This window comes from Pagrus major, chromosome 10, assembly GCF_040436345.1.
Source record: "Pagrus major chromosome 10, Pma_NU_1.0".
Taxonomy (NCBI): domain Eukaryota; kingdom Metazoa; phylum Chordata; class Actinopteri; order Spariformes; family Sparidae; genus Pagrus; species Pagrus major.
Window position 1 is genome coordinate 11,613,642 of NC_133224.1, and position 15,374 is coordinate 11,629,015.

Genomic DNA, 15,374 nt, shown 5'->3' on the forward strand with positions numbered 1-15,374 from the left:
ATGAATGGCAGATGGTGGCCTAGAGGAAGCATTGTAGTCATGGCTGAAAGCAGGGATGGCAGAACCACAGCTAAAACTTAACAGAGGAAGAAGAAGACAAGAAATATGTTGTTGGAGGGAGGCTGGAATACATGACAGAAAGACAGAATATAGTTGAGCCAGTGAAAACAAAAATAATCAGGTTTGTACAGCATGTCGCACAGTTTTACAGGACAGGGGGAAAAAAAGGCCGTAGACTAGAGACAAGCTGTCAAAGACACTGTACTGTCTAGTCTTCTTGAGACTGTGTGTCATGGATTCGGACATACCCAAACTTCTGCTCACAGCAGTAACTGTTTGCCAGTAAACGTCTGTGTCACTCAACAACTTCGCTGGTTCCTGTGGGGGCTGGGCCACTGCTAAAGGCATGATATAGCAAAGCTACAAACAAGCTGCCAAAGAGCATGACAGCTAGTGAGCATGTGGGTAGGCCCGGGGAGTGACAAGTTACAGCATTAATTACCAACAATGGGAGCACATCTTGGGTTCAGGAGTTCACACAGAGTCGAGATTAGCTTGTTGTAACAACAAGTCTTTCACAGCTTCATTATTCAGTATTCAGTCAGTTGAACCGCAAACAAAAATTCAGTCAGTGGGAATGGGAGGCTCCTACTACTCCAGGTGCGAACTACACAAATATGAAAAATACATGTACACATGTATGAACATGCAGAACAATGACAGCTGATGGGCACATCAACCAGTCTACTGGAGAACAGGATCTCCCCGTATGCAAACAAAACAAATGCGACTAGAGCTGCAATGATTAATCGATTAAAAACAACTATTACATTGATCATCTTAAAGTCTAACTAAACATCCAAACATTTTATTCAGCTCCCAATGTTTCTGCAAAGCAGATACGTTCACACCATATTGACATTTCTATAAAACGTGTCATATCTTGTTCACATTACATGTTTATGACCTGATTTTCCCATAAGGAGGTGGAGGTGATGGTGCTGGAGTTACAGACGAGAAGGCTGCCAAGCCAGTGACCGCAGTTTGAGTTTCAGCATTTGTAAGTGTGACACCACTGGATATTTTTAAGGAGACCTCAATTTCCAGTTGTGTTTATGGAGACAAAAAACGGATACTTTTGACGGGCAGTCGGAACATCTCCGGCCCCGTTTGTGGGAACAAAAATGGTTATTTTTATAAAAGAGACCTTGGGACATTAATCAGCCCTGTTTGTGCTGACAAAAAACAGATATTTTTGACTGTAAGTCGGGACGTAACCTAGAAAACCTTTCTAACATGCTAGCCAATAGTATGTTGGTGTGTGTGTGTGTATTATGTGTGCAAATGGTGGTGATGCTGCTGCTGCGGGAGGCATATCTTAGCATTTCTTACATTTCCAGGGTACAGGCAGTTTAGCCAGAACTGGGGCTTAGTTACTCTTTTAGCTTTGGGAAAGACTGATCGACATTTCTTACATTTTGTAGACCAAACAACAATGACAGATTAATCAACAATAAAAATAATTGTTAGTTGCAGCCCTAAATGCAACCATTCATAAGCGGCAGGCCCACTTGACAGCACAAAGCTACAACAGGAGTCCTCCCTCCACTCCTAATGGTCCGACTGGGAGCGGGGCGGCATTAAAGCTCAAATGATTGGTCATCGTAATGTATGGCTCCCCGGCGCTGTTTGGACAGGCACAAAATCAATCGGAGCCCTGGGACACACTAACCTCTCCACAATCTGGCTAACAGAGGCACATAGTGCGCTCAGACTGATGGGATATCAGTTTGCACGACGAGCGAGGACTCTGACTGTCTGTTTCCCCTTGTGTTGCTGGCAAGCTACAGTCTATTGTTGACAAACTGGAGTGTAAATTAAATCCGACTTTAAATAAGGTAAACTGACCTTGCAATTACTGGCAGAATATTCCCAGGGAAAACTCACTGCTAAGGGCCAACAGCCAGTAATGAAACATATCCTGGTGGTCCTTTTTGAGTTGAACCCTGGGGCCTGATTCAACAGACAAAACAGCAAGGGCATGGTAACAAATACACGCCACCTCTAGTGTACCCCCTGCCTCTCCACCAACACACACACACCTCAGTCACGACTCCGGCTCTGGTCAGCCTCTGCAGAGTGTGTTTTGAGTGAGTGGGCCAGGCAGCACAGCGGTCCTCCTTCCTCTCCTCTCCACGTGGGTGGGAGTGACTGAGTGGCCTGCCATCATCAGCTCTGGGGCAAACTCAACCCCTGTGTGCCTGGTTGTCTCATGACACATTTTTAGAGATCCATTAGTGAGTTTTAGCCATGGGCCAAATACAAAAAAAATACAAAATAAAATACAACAAAATAAAATAAATCACTTGAAAAAGACATGATCGAGTCATAAGCTTTTGAAAACTTGCTAGTACAAAATGAAGTTTTAATGATTTCTAAAAATATTAATAAATATGTTGGTGTGAAGGGTGACAGCCGACATCAGGAGGCTCTGTCTTGTCTCGTCACACAAAACAACATCCTGTCAGGTCAATTATAGAACAAGCTTGACATCCAATGACAGATTTTTTTTTTTCCTATGGTAGATAAGCAGCAGACACTAAATTCACCCAGCACCACGTGGAATAAGAGGGTTCATTTTCAGCCAGGTGGTCTATAATTAACACGTGTAAATAAACCTTGGGGCCTCGACTCACCTCCAGCTGTATTTGTATAGCTGGAGTTTCTCTCTTGTCCACACGCTGGGTACCTTGGCCAGTTAGCTAACAACACCTGAAAGAAAAAGACCACCCCTCCCCTTTAAACGCGGCAGGATAAACAGTGACTGAACAGAGGGACAACAAAGTGGTATATAATGCGCTTATTTACCCATCTCTAAACAGGGCTTCTCTTAATTAAGCTAATTTTTGTTCATTTGCTTAATGGAGCTGAGAAATAAAATTTAAAAAATCCTAACTGTTAAAAGCACAACAGAGTGGCAATACATTTTCAGTAAGCCCTAAAAATATACAAATCACATTACACAGCACAGCAAGATGAAAAAGAAAGTAAGAAGTGGCTCATTTGCTCTTATTCTTGCCCCCACTGTGACTCAAGGCTTTAATAAACTACATCCATAACACTTGATTAGAAGTATCGACTGGCCCGTTAATTAAAAGGAACTGCGTATACAACATGATCTCTCAACTTGTCTGATAAAATCTGTCCAGCAGTAGATTCATTTCTCCAGCCGCAGCTGAAACGATGAAGTGGTAAATAGACGGGGAGGAGGAGTGGAGCGAACCCTCCAGTCCCACACACACTTTACATCAAGGGTCTCCTGGTGTATAGTCCGCGGTAGGGCTGCACAATGTGGTTAAAACAGATCTTATTTTGATTATTTTGACAGATTGTGTGAAATAATATGAATTATGCTGGGTGCTTTTTCATTAGGTAACCGTTTTAAAAAAAGGTACAATATGTAAGAATTGGCTACTCGTCGAATTCATACTCCAAACCAACAGGGGGCAGCATATAACAGAGTAACTGCAAGCTGCTGCTAACTGTAGCTGCCATTAGGAAGTAAGCTCAGTTAGCTGTACAGCTAGCGGTCAGGACTGGGGGCTCGGAGCAGAAGGAGAGTGTTGGTGTTTACACCGCTAACGCAGGAGCTTTGGACCGTGACGGGGGCTAGCTGGTTAGCATGCTATTTTCAGTAGATATCTGGTTAACTTTTGAATGTTTTCAACTAAAATTCTTACATATTGAACCTTTAACCACTGACCTGATCTATATTCAATGCAAAGTCAGAGACAGACTACATTAGGAGTTAAAAGAACAGAGACAGTAAACACAAAACTACTTGAATGAAACACAAAATAATCATTTTATTGTATTTTTGTTTTCACTTACTGGCCCAACAAAATCCAACCCATATTGAAGCTACTAAATGGCATTTTAATTAAATACATTTTGTCATGCTAGTATTTTTTGTATTTAATTTTGATTTGCTTGAATTTTAATTGGTCCAATTCTTAATGCAGTAAAAAACGTTTGTGATTATTAATTTGTTATATTGTGCAGCCATAGTCCAAGGCAACCAGTGCTGAAAATGCATTTCCTCACTGGCCAGAAACTACGGGGCAACCTGTCTGAATACACAGCACTGATGCCATGTTGGCTCTTTTCCGCGCCTATGCTTCAGTGATCGGCCAAACCAAACTCCCGCCAAAATAAAGTCGCAGTGGAATGCAGCGCTGCAACCTGAAGACAAGAAATCCTGTTCTGTTTAAACAGGTGACATGCTTCATCAATCATGCTGGGGGAAATCTACAGTAATGATTGGACAACGTTGACTGAGATGAGAAAATCAAGCTGTGATGCCAGGATCCAATAGGTGTCAGGGGTTTTGACATAAAATCTGTTTTCTGGCATCATTCTGTAAACCAACACTGTCCATGTTTGGGGTGTGCCAACATGAAAAAGGCACAGTGAGGTCATCATATCTAATGTCATCATCGCTACGGTTTGACTTTATCTGTCAAAGCCGCGACGCTGGATAAAGCCTCCAGGTTGTGCATTGCCTTCATTCCTTGCATGCTACCTGACACACATGCCCACGTACTGGGAATGAAAAGAATCTGCATATTCATCAGTTCTTCATAGGAACACGTCGCATTTGCATCAGCTTCCGTGCGTGTGTGTGTGTGTGGGTGTCAACAAGTAGCGATGCCCACACGGCAGCAGAGAAGAGGCAATCTCGACTAGACATTTACCATGAGATACTGCGCACCCTCCCCGTGTCATTACCTCCTATACATGCACCGAGTCGATGAGCCAAAACAAGAGTTACAACATCCCTCCCCCTGCGGTGACTTCTCTCTGCTTACTAATCTAGCATTTACAGGCAGCCCGCAGATGGATTTACTCATTTTACCCATATTTAAATACAAACAACCGCCTGGGACAACACAGTCGTGTGCGTCTATGTTTGCATCTGTCACACAGCAGCATGCAGGGACTTGTCCCGACCCAAGGCAAGTCTCCCATTTAGCACACAGGTATGTTTTCACCACAACGAACCTCCTCCACCTCTCTAATGGAGACGAGCGTGGCAGCAAAACTGGGGCCAAAATACTGCGTGTGTTCAAACAGACGAGGTTTGTCCCAGATAAAAAACGTTACTGTGGAGATCTTTTATTCCGAGGCACAAAACATTATTCAGTGTTGCTAAAACGGTTTCTCATTTGGCATGCGGTTTGAGGTGGCTGTGTGTATGCATACCTGTGGGCTGGGGTTAAATAAATATTCAGGCTATTCAAAATGTAAACAGACTGCAATTCTTTTGCCAATGATAAAGCTCGGGGTATATTTTACTGATGCATGGAATATAAATCATGCAGATTTATATTGCTATAAGAAAAAAAACATTGGACAAAAGAAGCAATATGAAGACTTTGTGACCTAATCTAAACTAAATAATTGACAAATTAATTGTGAAAATAATCACTAAAGAAAATGATTGTGAGTTGCAGCCTGGGCTGGATGTAGACACAGGCTTTCTAGGCACATGCTTTAGGGCCTCGTTGTCACTAGGGGGCGCAAAACAGAGAAAAGCACATCAACCACCTGCGATAAATACTGTTAAAAATTTTAAATAAATCTAAAACTTTAATTCAAAGTTTATATCTTTATTTATTTTCATATATTTATTTGTTTGTGTAATATTTTTAAACATACACAAACGTAATTGCCTTGTTTAATGTCTGAATTGTATAATATAGAGCTATATTTTTCCTATATAAATACATGACTAGCCAATTTTATAAAAAAAACAGAATTATAAATATACAGTAAAACATATACGTAACTAAATTATTGACCATAAAAATAATAATGTGGCAGTTAAGTCATTTTGTTTTTTTACCTAATATCAAAATGTGCAAGTAGAGGGGCCAAAAACATACTCTCTGCCCAGCGTAATCCTGTCACCACACCACCATAATCAACATTATTGACACTGTATTGAATAAATAAACACTGCAGATGAGCGTAGCTACGAAGACAAGAGATCCCCACACTTTCCAATCCCTGAGGAAAACAGGACAGTTTCATAAAAAAATCATCTCAGACTTTACAAAATGGATCAAATTCTCCCAGAATGCTAAAAAATCCATGCACAGCGTCTCCAGCTCTGCTGACCAGACACTTGGAAACATCACTGCTGGGAGCTAAAAACCATTAAGGCCTATTGAAAGATTCATTTGAATGGATTTACTGTATGTCCTTAATTCAGGCTTCAGTTTAATGCTGATCTGAAGTGGTAGTCTGAAATATAACTTCATACCTCGTACCGACTTGCTCATCCACAGCACCCCTCGGCCCACTTTCCTTTGCTTTCACTACCCACCCTGCACACTCCTACACACACTCCCACCACTGACAAATATTAATAAGTTGAAAATTGGAACTGTCACTTCTACCACAACTAGTGATAATATTATCGTTTTATTAGTGCCGTTTCTTCAAATGCTTCACATCCCAAAAATATGTAGCACCAAAGCTAAAAGGTAAAGCAATAAATACAAATCGTCGGCAGGGTTTGCACCACACGTAACGTCACGTAATGACGTCCTCATGAACGTACAGCGTCTTGAATTGTGAATGTGAATGAATTGCTTATTTTTATTTATACAGTACAAAAGAAAATCAATCCTTTAGATTTGTTTATAGTAGTTTTTCAGCTTGACACGGTTGTAAGGGAAAAAGTCAGCTTAAGTCTTCCGTGTGTGCATACCGTCAAATAAACTGCTGTCAACTTATTTAAACACATTTCTCCTGCAGAATGTTTAAAATGTGGTTGTGCCGTGTGAGTTTGGATGAACGACAGCCTCACTTGTTTTACTACACCTTTGTTGTCTTATTTGGCGAACACTTACCAAATCAGACTGTACTTTGCAAAATCAAATTATGCAGAAAAACGCACACACGGAAATCGCTCCTGGATCAAATCATCATCCACTGAGTTGTTAATTGAATTGAGTGTCTGTTAAGCCACTGATTCACAGCCCTTGACTAAGCATTTGCTCTCCTTTTTATTGCTAAAGAGCATTTTGGCAACAGTCCCATGGCAGATGGTTTAATATATCTGAATTCTCAAGAAAATCTGCTTTCTCAATTAACTATAAGTGACCCATGTTGTAGCTAATATGCATACACGTATACGACCGTGTACCCCCTAAAAATCCCATTTCCTGTCTATCCTCTGCTCTTTAAGTTAGACTTGAGGTGAGAAACAGATTTACTACTCTGCTGGCCTCTTTAATAACCCAGCAACCCAGTTGCTGGCAGTTCACTGGGTTAGCATCTCCTCCCCCACACTCATTGTACTGGCCGCCCAATATGTAGTTACATGTGTTGTAGACACTGTATTGATTGATTTGTGACAGTGCTGCGACCAGCTCCAGAGAGGGATCTGATGACACACGACTCCTGTCTCTGTTCCAAATGGCTTTTGTTCGCCACTGTAGCTGACAAAAGGGCCATGTGTTGGTGTCTGCCAGCTATGAAATGGGAAATGCTGTGGGTTTGTTTATACGGAGGCTGATTTTTTGCACCAAACACAATAGTGCAGCATTATGATCTACGGCTCATGGACGTGCACTGTGGGTACAGGCAATCGAGAGTGGCATTTTTCTGTTTGGTCATCTGTAAAATGGTACTTTGGTGGTTGAAAAGGAAAATGTGGTGGATGTAAGGCACCTTATGGAGAGGCACAATAGTACAAAGCCACAGTCAAACACCATCCATCAACATATAAGCTACAAAACAGCTGCTGACAAAACCATACTGGTACGAATGTATCAACAGCGTGAGTTCAAAGGTTTGCAAATCCCCAAACTGTACTCACAGGCTTAGCAGCAATCTAAAAATGCCAAGGTAGGTAAACAGTTTTTCTCCTCCTATTGCTTTATCAAGACCCTACATCCATTTGTTCACATGAATTAGCAAGAGCAGCAGCTAATGCATGGAGTCAGATTACAACCTCAGAGCAGAGCCGCCTTTATCCCCCTATATGGAGCTTAATCTGTCCAAATCCGCTGCTTTGCTGTGCCCTAAATCCACAACAGAGCCTAATTCCTCTTTAATCTAATGAGCGGTAAAGGTGCACTTACCCAGGTTCAGAATACCACAGACAGACTATCTGAGTGTCACATCACAACACAAGTAGATCAGGTTTTCCTTACTATGCGGTGATGCAATGCATTGTTATCAAAAAACTGCCAAAAGAATCTTACATCACCGCAGACTTGGCGAGCAGATACAAGACAAGCTTTGATCACTTGTTTCCTTATCTTCCTGTCACTTAGTTTCTGCTTGAGGCGACGTTTCCAGGTCGAGCTGTTTGAGTGGACTGCTGTCAAAAGATGCTGAGGAGGAGGTGGCCGGCGCCCCGGCCGCCAGCACACAGACTTCTTCACATGCCAAGACGTGACAGCAAACTAGGAAGGGGCATCCCTGAAGACTGCAGAGACTGGCTTACTCTGACTAACTTATTCAGAAAGGATTAGGGGACAGTCAGGCTAAATGTTGCAAGCTCACTGTTCGTGACGAGGCTAATGTCGGGAAAGAAAATGCAGAATGAAATAATTTACGATAGGTGTGATCATGATATGTCTTTCCTTGATTGGGTGTGATAGTCACAGTTGCCATTTAAGTGCTTGCTCAGGTGCAGCAAATCAAGCACTCCCTGTTCACAGGTCAACCAGCTTACCATCAGGCTCTGATTCACCGCTCTGTCTGCTGGCAGGAGGCCTAAATACTTTGTATTTACCTGCACAATGTGGAAACATAATAAGATTTATTAGCTGTATTAGTATTTAAAAGGGCTGCAACTATATATTTTTTCAATTACTCTGAACATTAGCTATTAATTTTTGCACGATATTCAGTGTGCTAACACATAAGTAAAAAGAAATGTAGCAAATCAACTATTTTGGCAAAAGATTATAGTAATAAGTAACAAATATGGCTGCAACTAATGGTTATTCTTATCGGCAATTAATCTATTGATTACTTTCTCAATTACTCGGTAAGATCATGTCTGTAAATGTCTCGTTTTGTCCACAACCCAAAGGAATTCAGTTTACTGTCGCAGAGGAGTAAAGAAACCAGAAAATATTCACATTTCAGAAGCTTGAATCACTTGACTTATTTTTCTTTTAAAAAACAAACAAAAAAACAAACAGAAACAACAAAACAAAAATTTCATTTCAACTCCAGTATTATGTTCTAGTAAAATGAAACAATTGAGTTCCCAATGATGGAATAGTAATTGCACTATTAAAAAGTGACCAAAACAATTACCCTTATTACCTGAGCCATTATCAAGCTAAACAAAAACAGGCTGTACTCAGTGCCTCGCTTTTCCATTCACCCTTTCTAGAAAGTAAGTCAAGAATTGCTCAGAATCTGCAATGAATAGATCAAATTCGTATGCAACTCTCACAGAGATCAATTCAATTAGAGGAAAAACTAACCTAAGAATGACTAAATGTTCAGTAACTTGTTAGCTGTGCAATAAATACGTGAATTTTGGACAGCCAGGGAACAAACATTGTGAACGAACGTCTGTTATTATGCGCTCTAGATTCAAATTGACAGTCGAGCAGAAGAAGTTAAAAATATAAAAGGTGAGAAAGTAGGGTTAACCCTCCACTGCATTCTTTCATACTGCAGCAAACAACTGGCAATGCTGGTACACATAACATTCACTACAAGTCACACATTATTCACTTCAAGGCTCTCCGGGTTTATAGTCAAAAACTAGCTGAAAACTAAATAAGTGGTTACTGACAATCGGATTTGCCCAGGATTAGTCACACTAGTGCACCTCTCACTTCACCAACACATGGCAGACTATTTCTACTGAAATTTCTACTTCGTAAATTTCCTACACAACAGAGTGGTACAGAATTAAAATCACCAACAGCCCCAGCAGTTATTATAAATCACTTAACTCTCCCATAGTAAGCGTATTCCCATGCAAATATAGTTCATAACAAGCTCTATGCATGCTAATGGCGAAAAATGACTGATAACAACACCAGCCCGAGAAAAAATGGTGACAAATGGTAATTTTACATCTCTTCACCTTTTAAGAAAGAAAATGGCACACATGTCAGATTGTGAGCAGGACCGTATGTAGGTGACCACATGTAAGGCAAGGATCAAGTATGTGGCATTACTTAATGTTCTGTTCTATAAATGACTCGGCTATCCAGCTGGGATCAGTGGCTGGCATTGCGCCGCTGTCACCACCACCATCTCTCCAACCCACGCATGTCTGAGCATGGGGGCCTCTCCTCAAAAGTCAAATGTCAGATGTTATCCATCCCCACTTATAGAGAAGGGCCCTGCGCAACATCGGGGGCTCGGAGGCCCTGCTTCTTCGCTGCCGACGGAAAAACACCATTACTGAGCTCGTTGCACTTCAGAGCGTGTCACGATTGCACCGTGACAACCATATTACTAACCTTTTATTTATTTTATATGTAACTGAGGGTCACTCAAGTGCAAACGATCAGTCAGAAGACGACTGAAGAGCAAAATTGTGTTCCACATTCAGTTGTAGGAGCACTTCATAGGCAATGATTATATTATATTATATATTATACTGTAGTAGCTGCAAATACTCAACATGTTGATTTATGAGTTATGAGTTATGCATAAAAATGGTGACTTTCAGCTGAAAACAGTTTATGATCAATTGAATCAGCAACCATTTGTCCATTGTTTAAAGGGGCACTATAAAGTTTTGGAGAAGAAATTCAAACTCAGAATTTTAATATTTAAAATATTAATGAGGTAAAAATACAAACTCAGAAATATTTATTGTTTCCATAACTGAATAAACAAGCTGTTCTCAAAAGGAAAATGAGGTTCCAAGTAAAATAGTCAGTTTGTTTATTCAGTCATGAAAACGAAGAGCTTTAGTTTGTTTAAGCATATAAAAAAATTAAAAGGTCAGTGAAGTTGTTTATCTTCTACAAGTTGCAGGTTCTTAACACCTAATCTTCTATGACATTAAACTAAATGTCAAAGCAAGCACTCTGACTTTGTAAACTTGGGCGTTTTTTTTAACAATTTTTTCTGCCATTTTATGCACCAAACATCAACGGACAGCACAATCAATCATGAAGAAAGCGTTGGCTGTAGCCATATGGCTAATAACTGTAGCGAAAAAAGAAAATAATCACGCCCACAAAATCTGACAAAATAATCAGGATTATCACTTGAGTCACAATATAATCCTCATTATATTTCTGTTCATTTTTCTGTGAGGGATTACAAAAAAACAAAAAAACCCACTGAAAATGACGCAACTTCTCCTGCCTCAGCCGATTAAACTCTTATGAGTAATTACTATGCGGTGGTGGCGACGTTCGGGAGCATTATGATAATGCATTTGGAAAACAGGTGGATTGCAAAAGCACTTATGATAAGTTGGACTGACACCTTGTAGCGGGGCAAACTAGGCAGCTGAAAACAAATTACTTCACGCCTATAGCCTGCAGTTATTTTGGAGAGGTGCTTTGTACACAGCCAGCGTCTGTGTTGTCATAATACCGATGCATTACCAAAACACTGACTTCTGGAAACTTGATGAATGAATAATGAGTTAAATTACTTTGTTGATCTCAACATCGGGCATGAGAGTGAGCCCTTGAAACTGGGCTCTCAGATTCCCTGACAGCCTCTGTAATGACTAATCAATACATTTTAACCTGATTAAGACCACAGAAGAGCAACACTAAGCAGAGAGGAGGGAGGTTCTGAAAATCCAGTATGGAGATGTGTAATACGATGGCATCTCCTCTGCGTGGTGACAAAGGAAAAAGTAGCTTCAGATCCGTATAACACAGCAGGCCAAGTCTCCCAGTGATATTGTTAAATCTCTTCAAAACCCATACTTGTCATATCTATTTTTCATTACCCTTCAAGTTGGTGGAGACTGGAGGGGGATGATCTCTTGAAATATTCATTACAAAAAGCACCCAAGACATGGTGTGACTCTCTTTTAACACTCAACCCCATTTCCCAGCCAAAATGTAACACAACTGGTTAGCTCTGTACGGGAAATAAATGGTTGCCGTTATGATTTTGCGAAACATTTGTTTGCCCCGTTTCAAATGTCACAAGCTAAGCCTGAGAAAGCAATGAGGTGGAACTATATTTGCGATGGAGCTTAGCGAGCTGGAGCTCCGGCTTGCCTTTAATATACTGTTATGATTCCAGTCATGGTCTCTTGCCCTTTCCTACTTTTCTCAACACAGTCTTCATGTTTAATGATCACCGATGATCGAATCATTCCTACCGGCTGAACCCTATAGCGGCTAAGTCTTGGTAAATTACTCAACAATTCCCTCCTGTGCGTGCGCACACTGTGATCCCTGCACATGCCTGTTGTGATGTGCTGGAGCTGGAGAGAGGAGGAATAATGGTCGCAACTAGTGCTGGATCCAAACCAGCCAGCACAAATAAACACAATCTGTCATCTTGGGTTTCAGTGGAAGGAAATTTGACTTCAAGTGCTGATATTCAAAAGCAGAAATAGGCTTTAATCCTGCAACTGGAGTGGAGTGCTGCCTACCAAGTCAGCATGAGATGTCAGAATACATGAAACTAGGCAGGCTATATTGCTCCTACTCAGTGTTCAAGGGGTAGGTCGAGTCGATTATGATCTTTATTGCATTCTTATGGTAGACTGCAAAGGTGGAATGTCAGACCTGTAAACACAGAAGGCAGGAAGAGCCAGCCCATATGGCAAGGAGCACTAACATGCACACGATGAACAACCCCCCCATCATAATGTGAGATTACAAAACATAGGCGACATCAAGTGGTATTATGCAATGTTGGAAGGAAAAAAAAAATACAGCCTTTGGTAAAACTATGCTAGGTGATGCATGCAAAATGAGGGAAAATCGCCCTTGGGTTGAAAGCAATTGGTTGTGCAATATCTGCATGCACAGTGTAAAGCTGTGCAGTGTGTGTGTGTGTGTATATGGATCAACTGCATGCATCTGACTGGCTGCTAATGAAAACAGTGTATGTACAGACAGGCGGCTGCATCACGCCTCACAGGCTGAATGTGACACATTTCGAGAAAGAGAGAGAGAGAGAAAAAAAAAAATTCTTGCTAAGCTCTACAAAAACTGGAGTTACCCCCCTCACTTCCTAGTTGTCATAGCTCGGCTAACACCCTTCTTCCTCCATAGCACACAGCAAACAACATTTTCGACTACAGAGCCGCTGCGACCGTGAATTTTCTTTCAAGTGTTGAGGGGTCTGCTCAGAGAGGAGAGAGGAGAGAGACGGAGAGCTTGTGGCTTGCGTGTCGTTTCAGTGTGCCATTAAAGAAATACACTTACATTTCACCACCCTGTCCGTCGTAGATAACTTCGGTTCATCATTCGGCTTGTTTTCGGACATTTCCAGTGTGATATAATATTGAGATATAGCAAGAAATGAGAGTGAAAACGGGTCCCTGCGTTGCTCTTGCCGAACAACTCTTGAGTCTATCCGAGAAAAGAGACCGCAGTGATCTCACTCGGTCCTATCAGCGGCCAAAAATACTTGCAACAGGGTTACAATTTCACTGCTGGTGCTGTAGGAGCTGCTCTGTCTGATTTACTGTTACTCTGTATCAAGTTGTCTGAGCGCAGTGCGCAGTCAAACGTGCTCACACCCACAGGACCCGCCCCCCCGACTCACAGCGACGCTTCCTATTGGCGGAGGGCGGCAGGCGGCCACTCTTGCCTGTACATTCACTTTTATCAAAGGGCTGCTTCTGTGTCAATCTGAGCTGGTATGAATAACTCATAAAACATTTGTCGCTGGGTATGAAGAGTTCAAGAAAATAAAATGAAATAGAATAAAAAAGAAGTTTTAGTCTGTGTTCACAAATGCATGCGGATAATATGTCAGGTTTGGCATTAAATGTTTAGATTGGAGGTGTATTTAGGGAAATGCATTCTCGGTATGGAAGCCTGTAACCACCAAAAAGAGGTTAAGTTAAAAAATAAAACATGAGCTAAAAATGCTCATGGTTGGTTTTGTTTTCTTTATTTCTAGAAGCAACTCACATTAATCTACATTTCTGTAAACGTGCAGATGTAGAAGGACTCAAGGACTCGCATCGTTTCGTTTTTTAAAAAAAACTGTTATGCCAGGAGCACAGCAAAGAAGGGAGGTCCACACAGTAGCCGCTTAAGTAAACAAATTATTTATTAACGATAACTCAACAGAAGCAAACTATGAGGTGTAAAGTCAGCAGTGGAAGGTGGGTGTTTGGTGCAATGAAACGGTGGGTGGTAACCTAAATTATGTAACGTGAACCAAGGCCAACTCAATATAATCACAACCCAAACAAAACCAAAATGGAGAGCCCAAAAAAGGCACCAGCCCTGCAGGAGGGAGGGAGGGAGAGAGAGAGAGAGAGAGAGAGAGAGAGAGAGAGCCATATTGGAATCACCTGGCTTATAAAGGCTCTGAACAGGTGACACCTGTCCCGCAACAAGGTGGGCGGGGCCAGACCATCAGGAAGAAGTCAAAACCCTTGAAAAAAATACAAATACATTTACCTTGTACGTTGTAAACCAGCTGTAAGTTGGGTCAGACATTAAGAGTTATGACATGCAAGTGCAATAGGGGAATTTGACTTTATTTAATTTCATCAGGACTAACTTTCATCTCTTTTCCTTTTACAGTCTGAAATGGACCTCCGTACATCAGTGCCACTCAAGAACTCATCTCATCCCCCATGTTTGAGGCAACAACAGCGACTGCAGACACATACCTTGAAGTTTAGTCTGGATTTTCACAGTTGGAGGATGAATATTGATTTAGTTTTTTGTGACCGACTGATCTTTCTGTCTTGGATTCTTTGCTCCGGTGCCACCCTCAGGATAAAGTGTCGACATTGCACACAAGAAAACTCATGCTCCCATGAAGATAAACCATTTCCATTTCAATGACTGTTTGTCAGCACCATCCCCAGGACAAGATTTGCACATACAGCCTTGTTTATTTTACGCTGATGATAACATTATCTATATCTCATTATCATATTATTTGTTTCCCCGTCACTAGTTATGAGTAGCTGGCTTTGATAGCTTTATTTGCCTTCCGTAGAGGATACGTTTGGTTCAGCTGAGCACTCTACAGATCTGAGAGGTTTTGTGTCTTTGTGGTGAGATCAGAGTACTCATAAAGAGAATATGAGTGAAAGTGCGCGGGGTCTGCATGCATGGGAACAGAGTGATCCGTCTTTGGTGAGTCACCAGGTACAGAGCGCCGGCAATTTGCATGTTGGAGTCCTCAGCTTTCACCTG

At 41.4% G+C, this 15,374-nt stretch overlaps 1 protein-coding gene across 1 annotated transcript in view; it reads right to left on the reverse strand.

The window, feature by feature from the left end:
- LOC141003547 (protein phosphatase 3 catalytic subunit alpha) overlaps positions 1-13,688 on the reverse strand; it is a 65,384-nt gene extending 51,696 nt beyond the window's left edge. Inside the window, exon 1 of the mRNA XM_073474914.1 lies at positions 13,413-13,688. Coding sequence (XP_073331015.1) covers positions 13,413-13,473 — 61 coding nt within the window. The 5' untranslated portion in view covers positions 13,474-13,688. The remainder of the gene's footprint in view (positions 1-13,412) is intronic.
- Between the last annotated feature and the right edge of the window lie 1,686 nt (positions 13,689-15,374).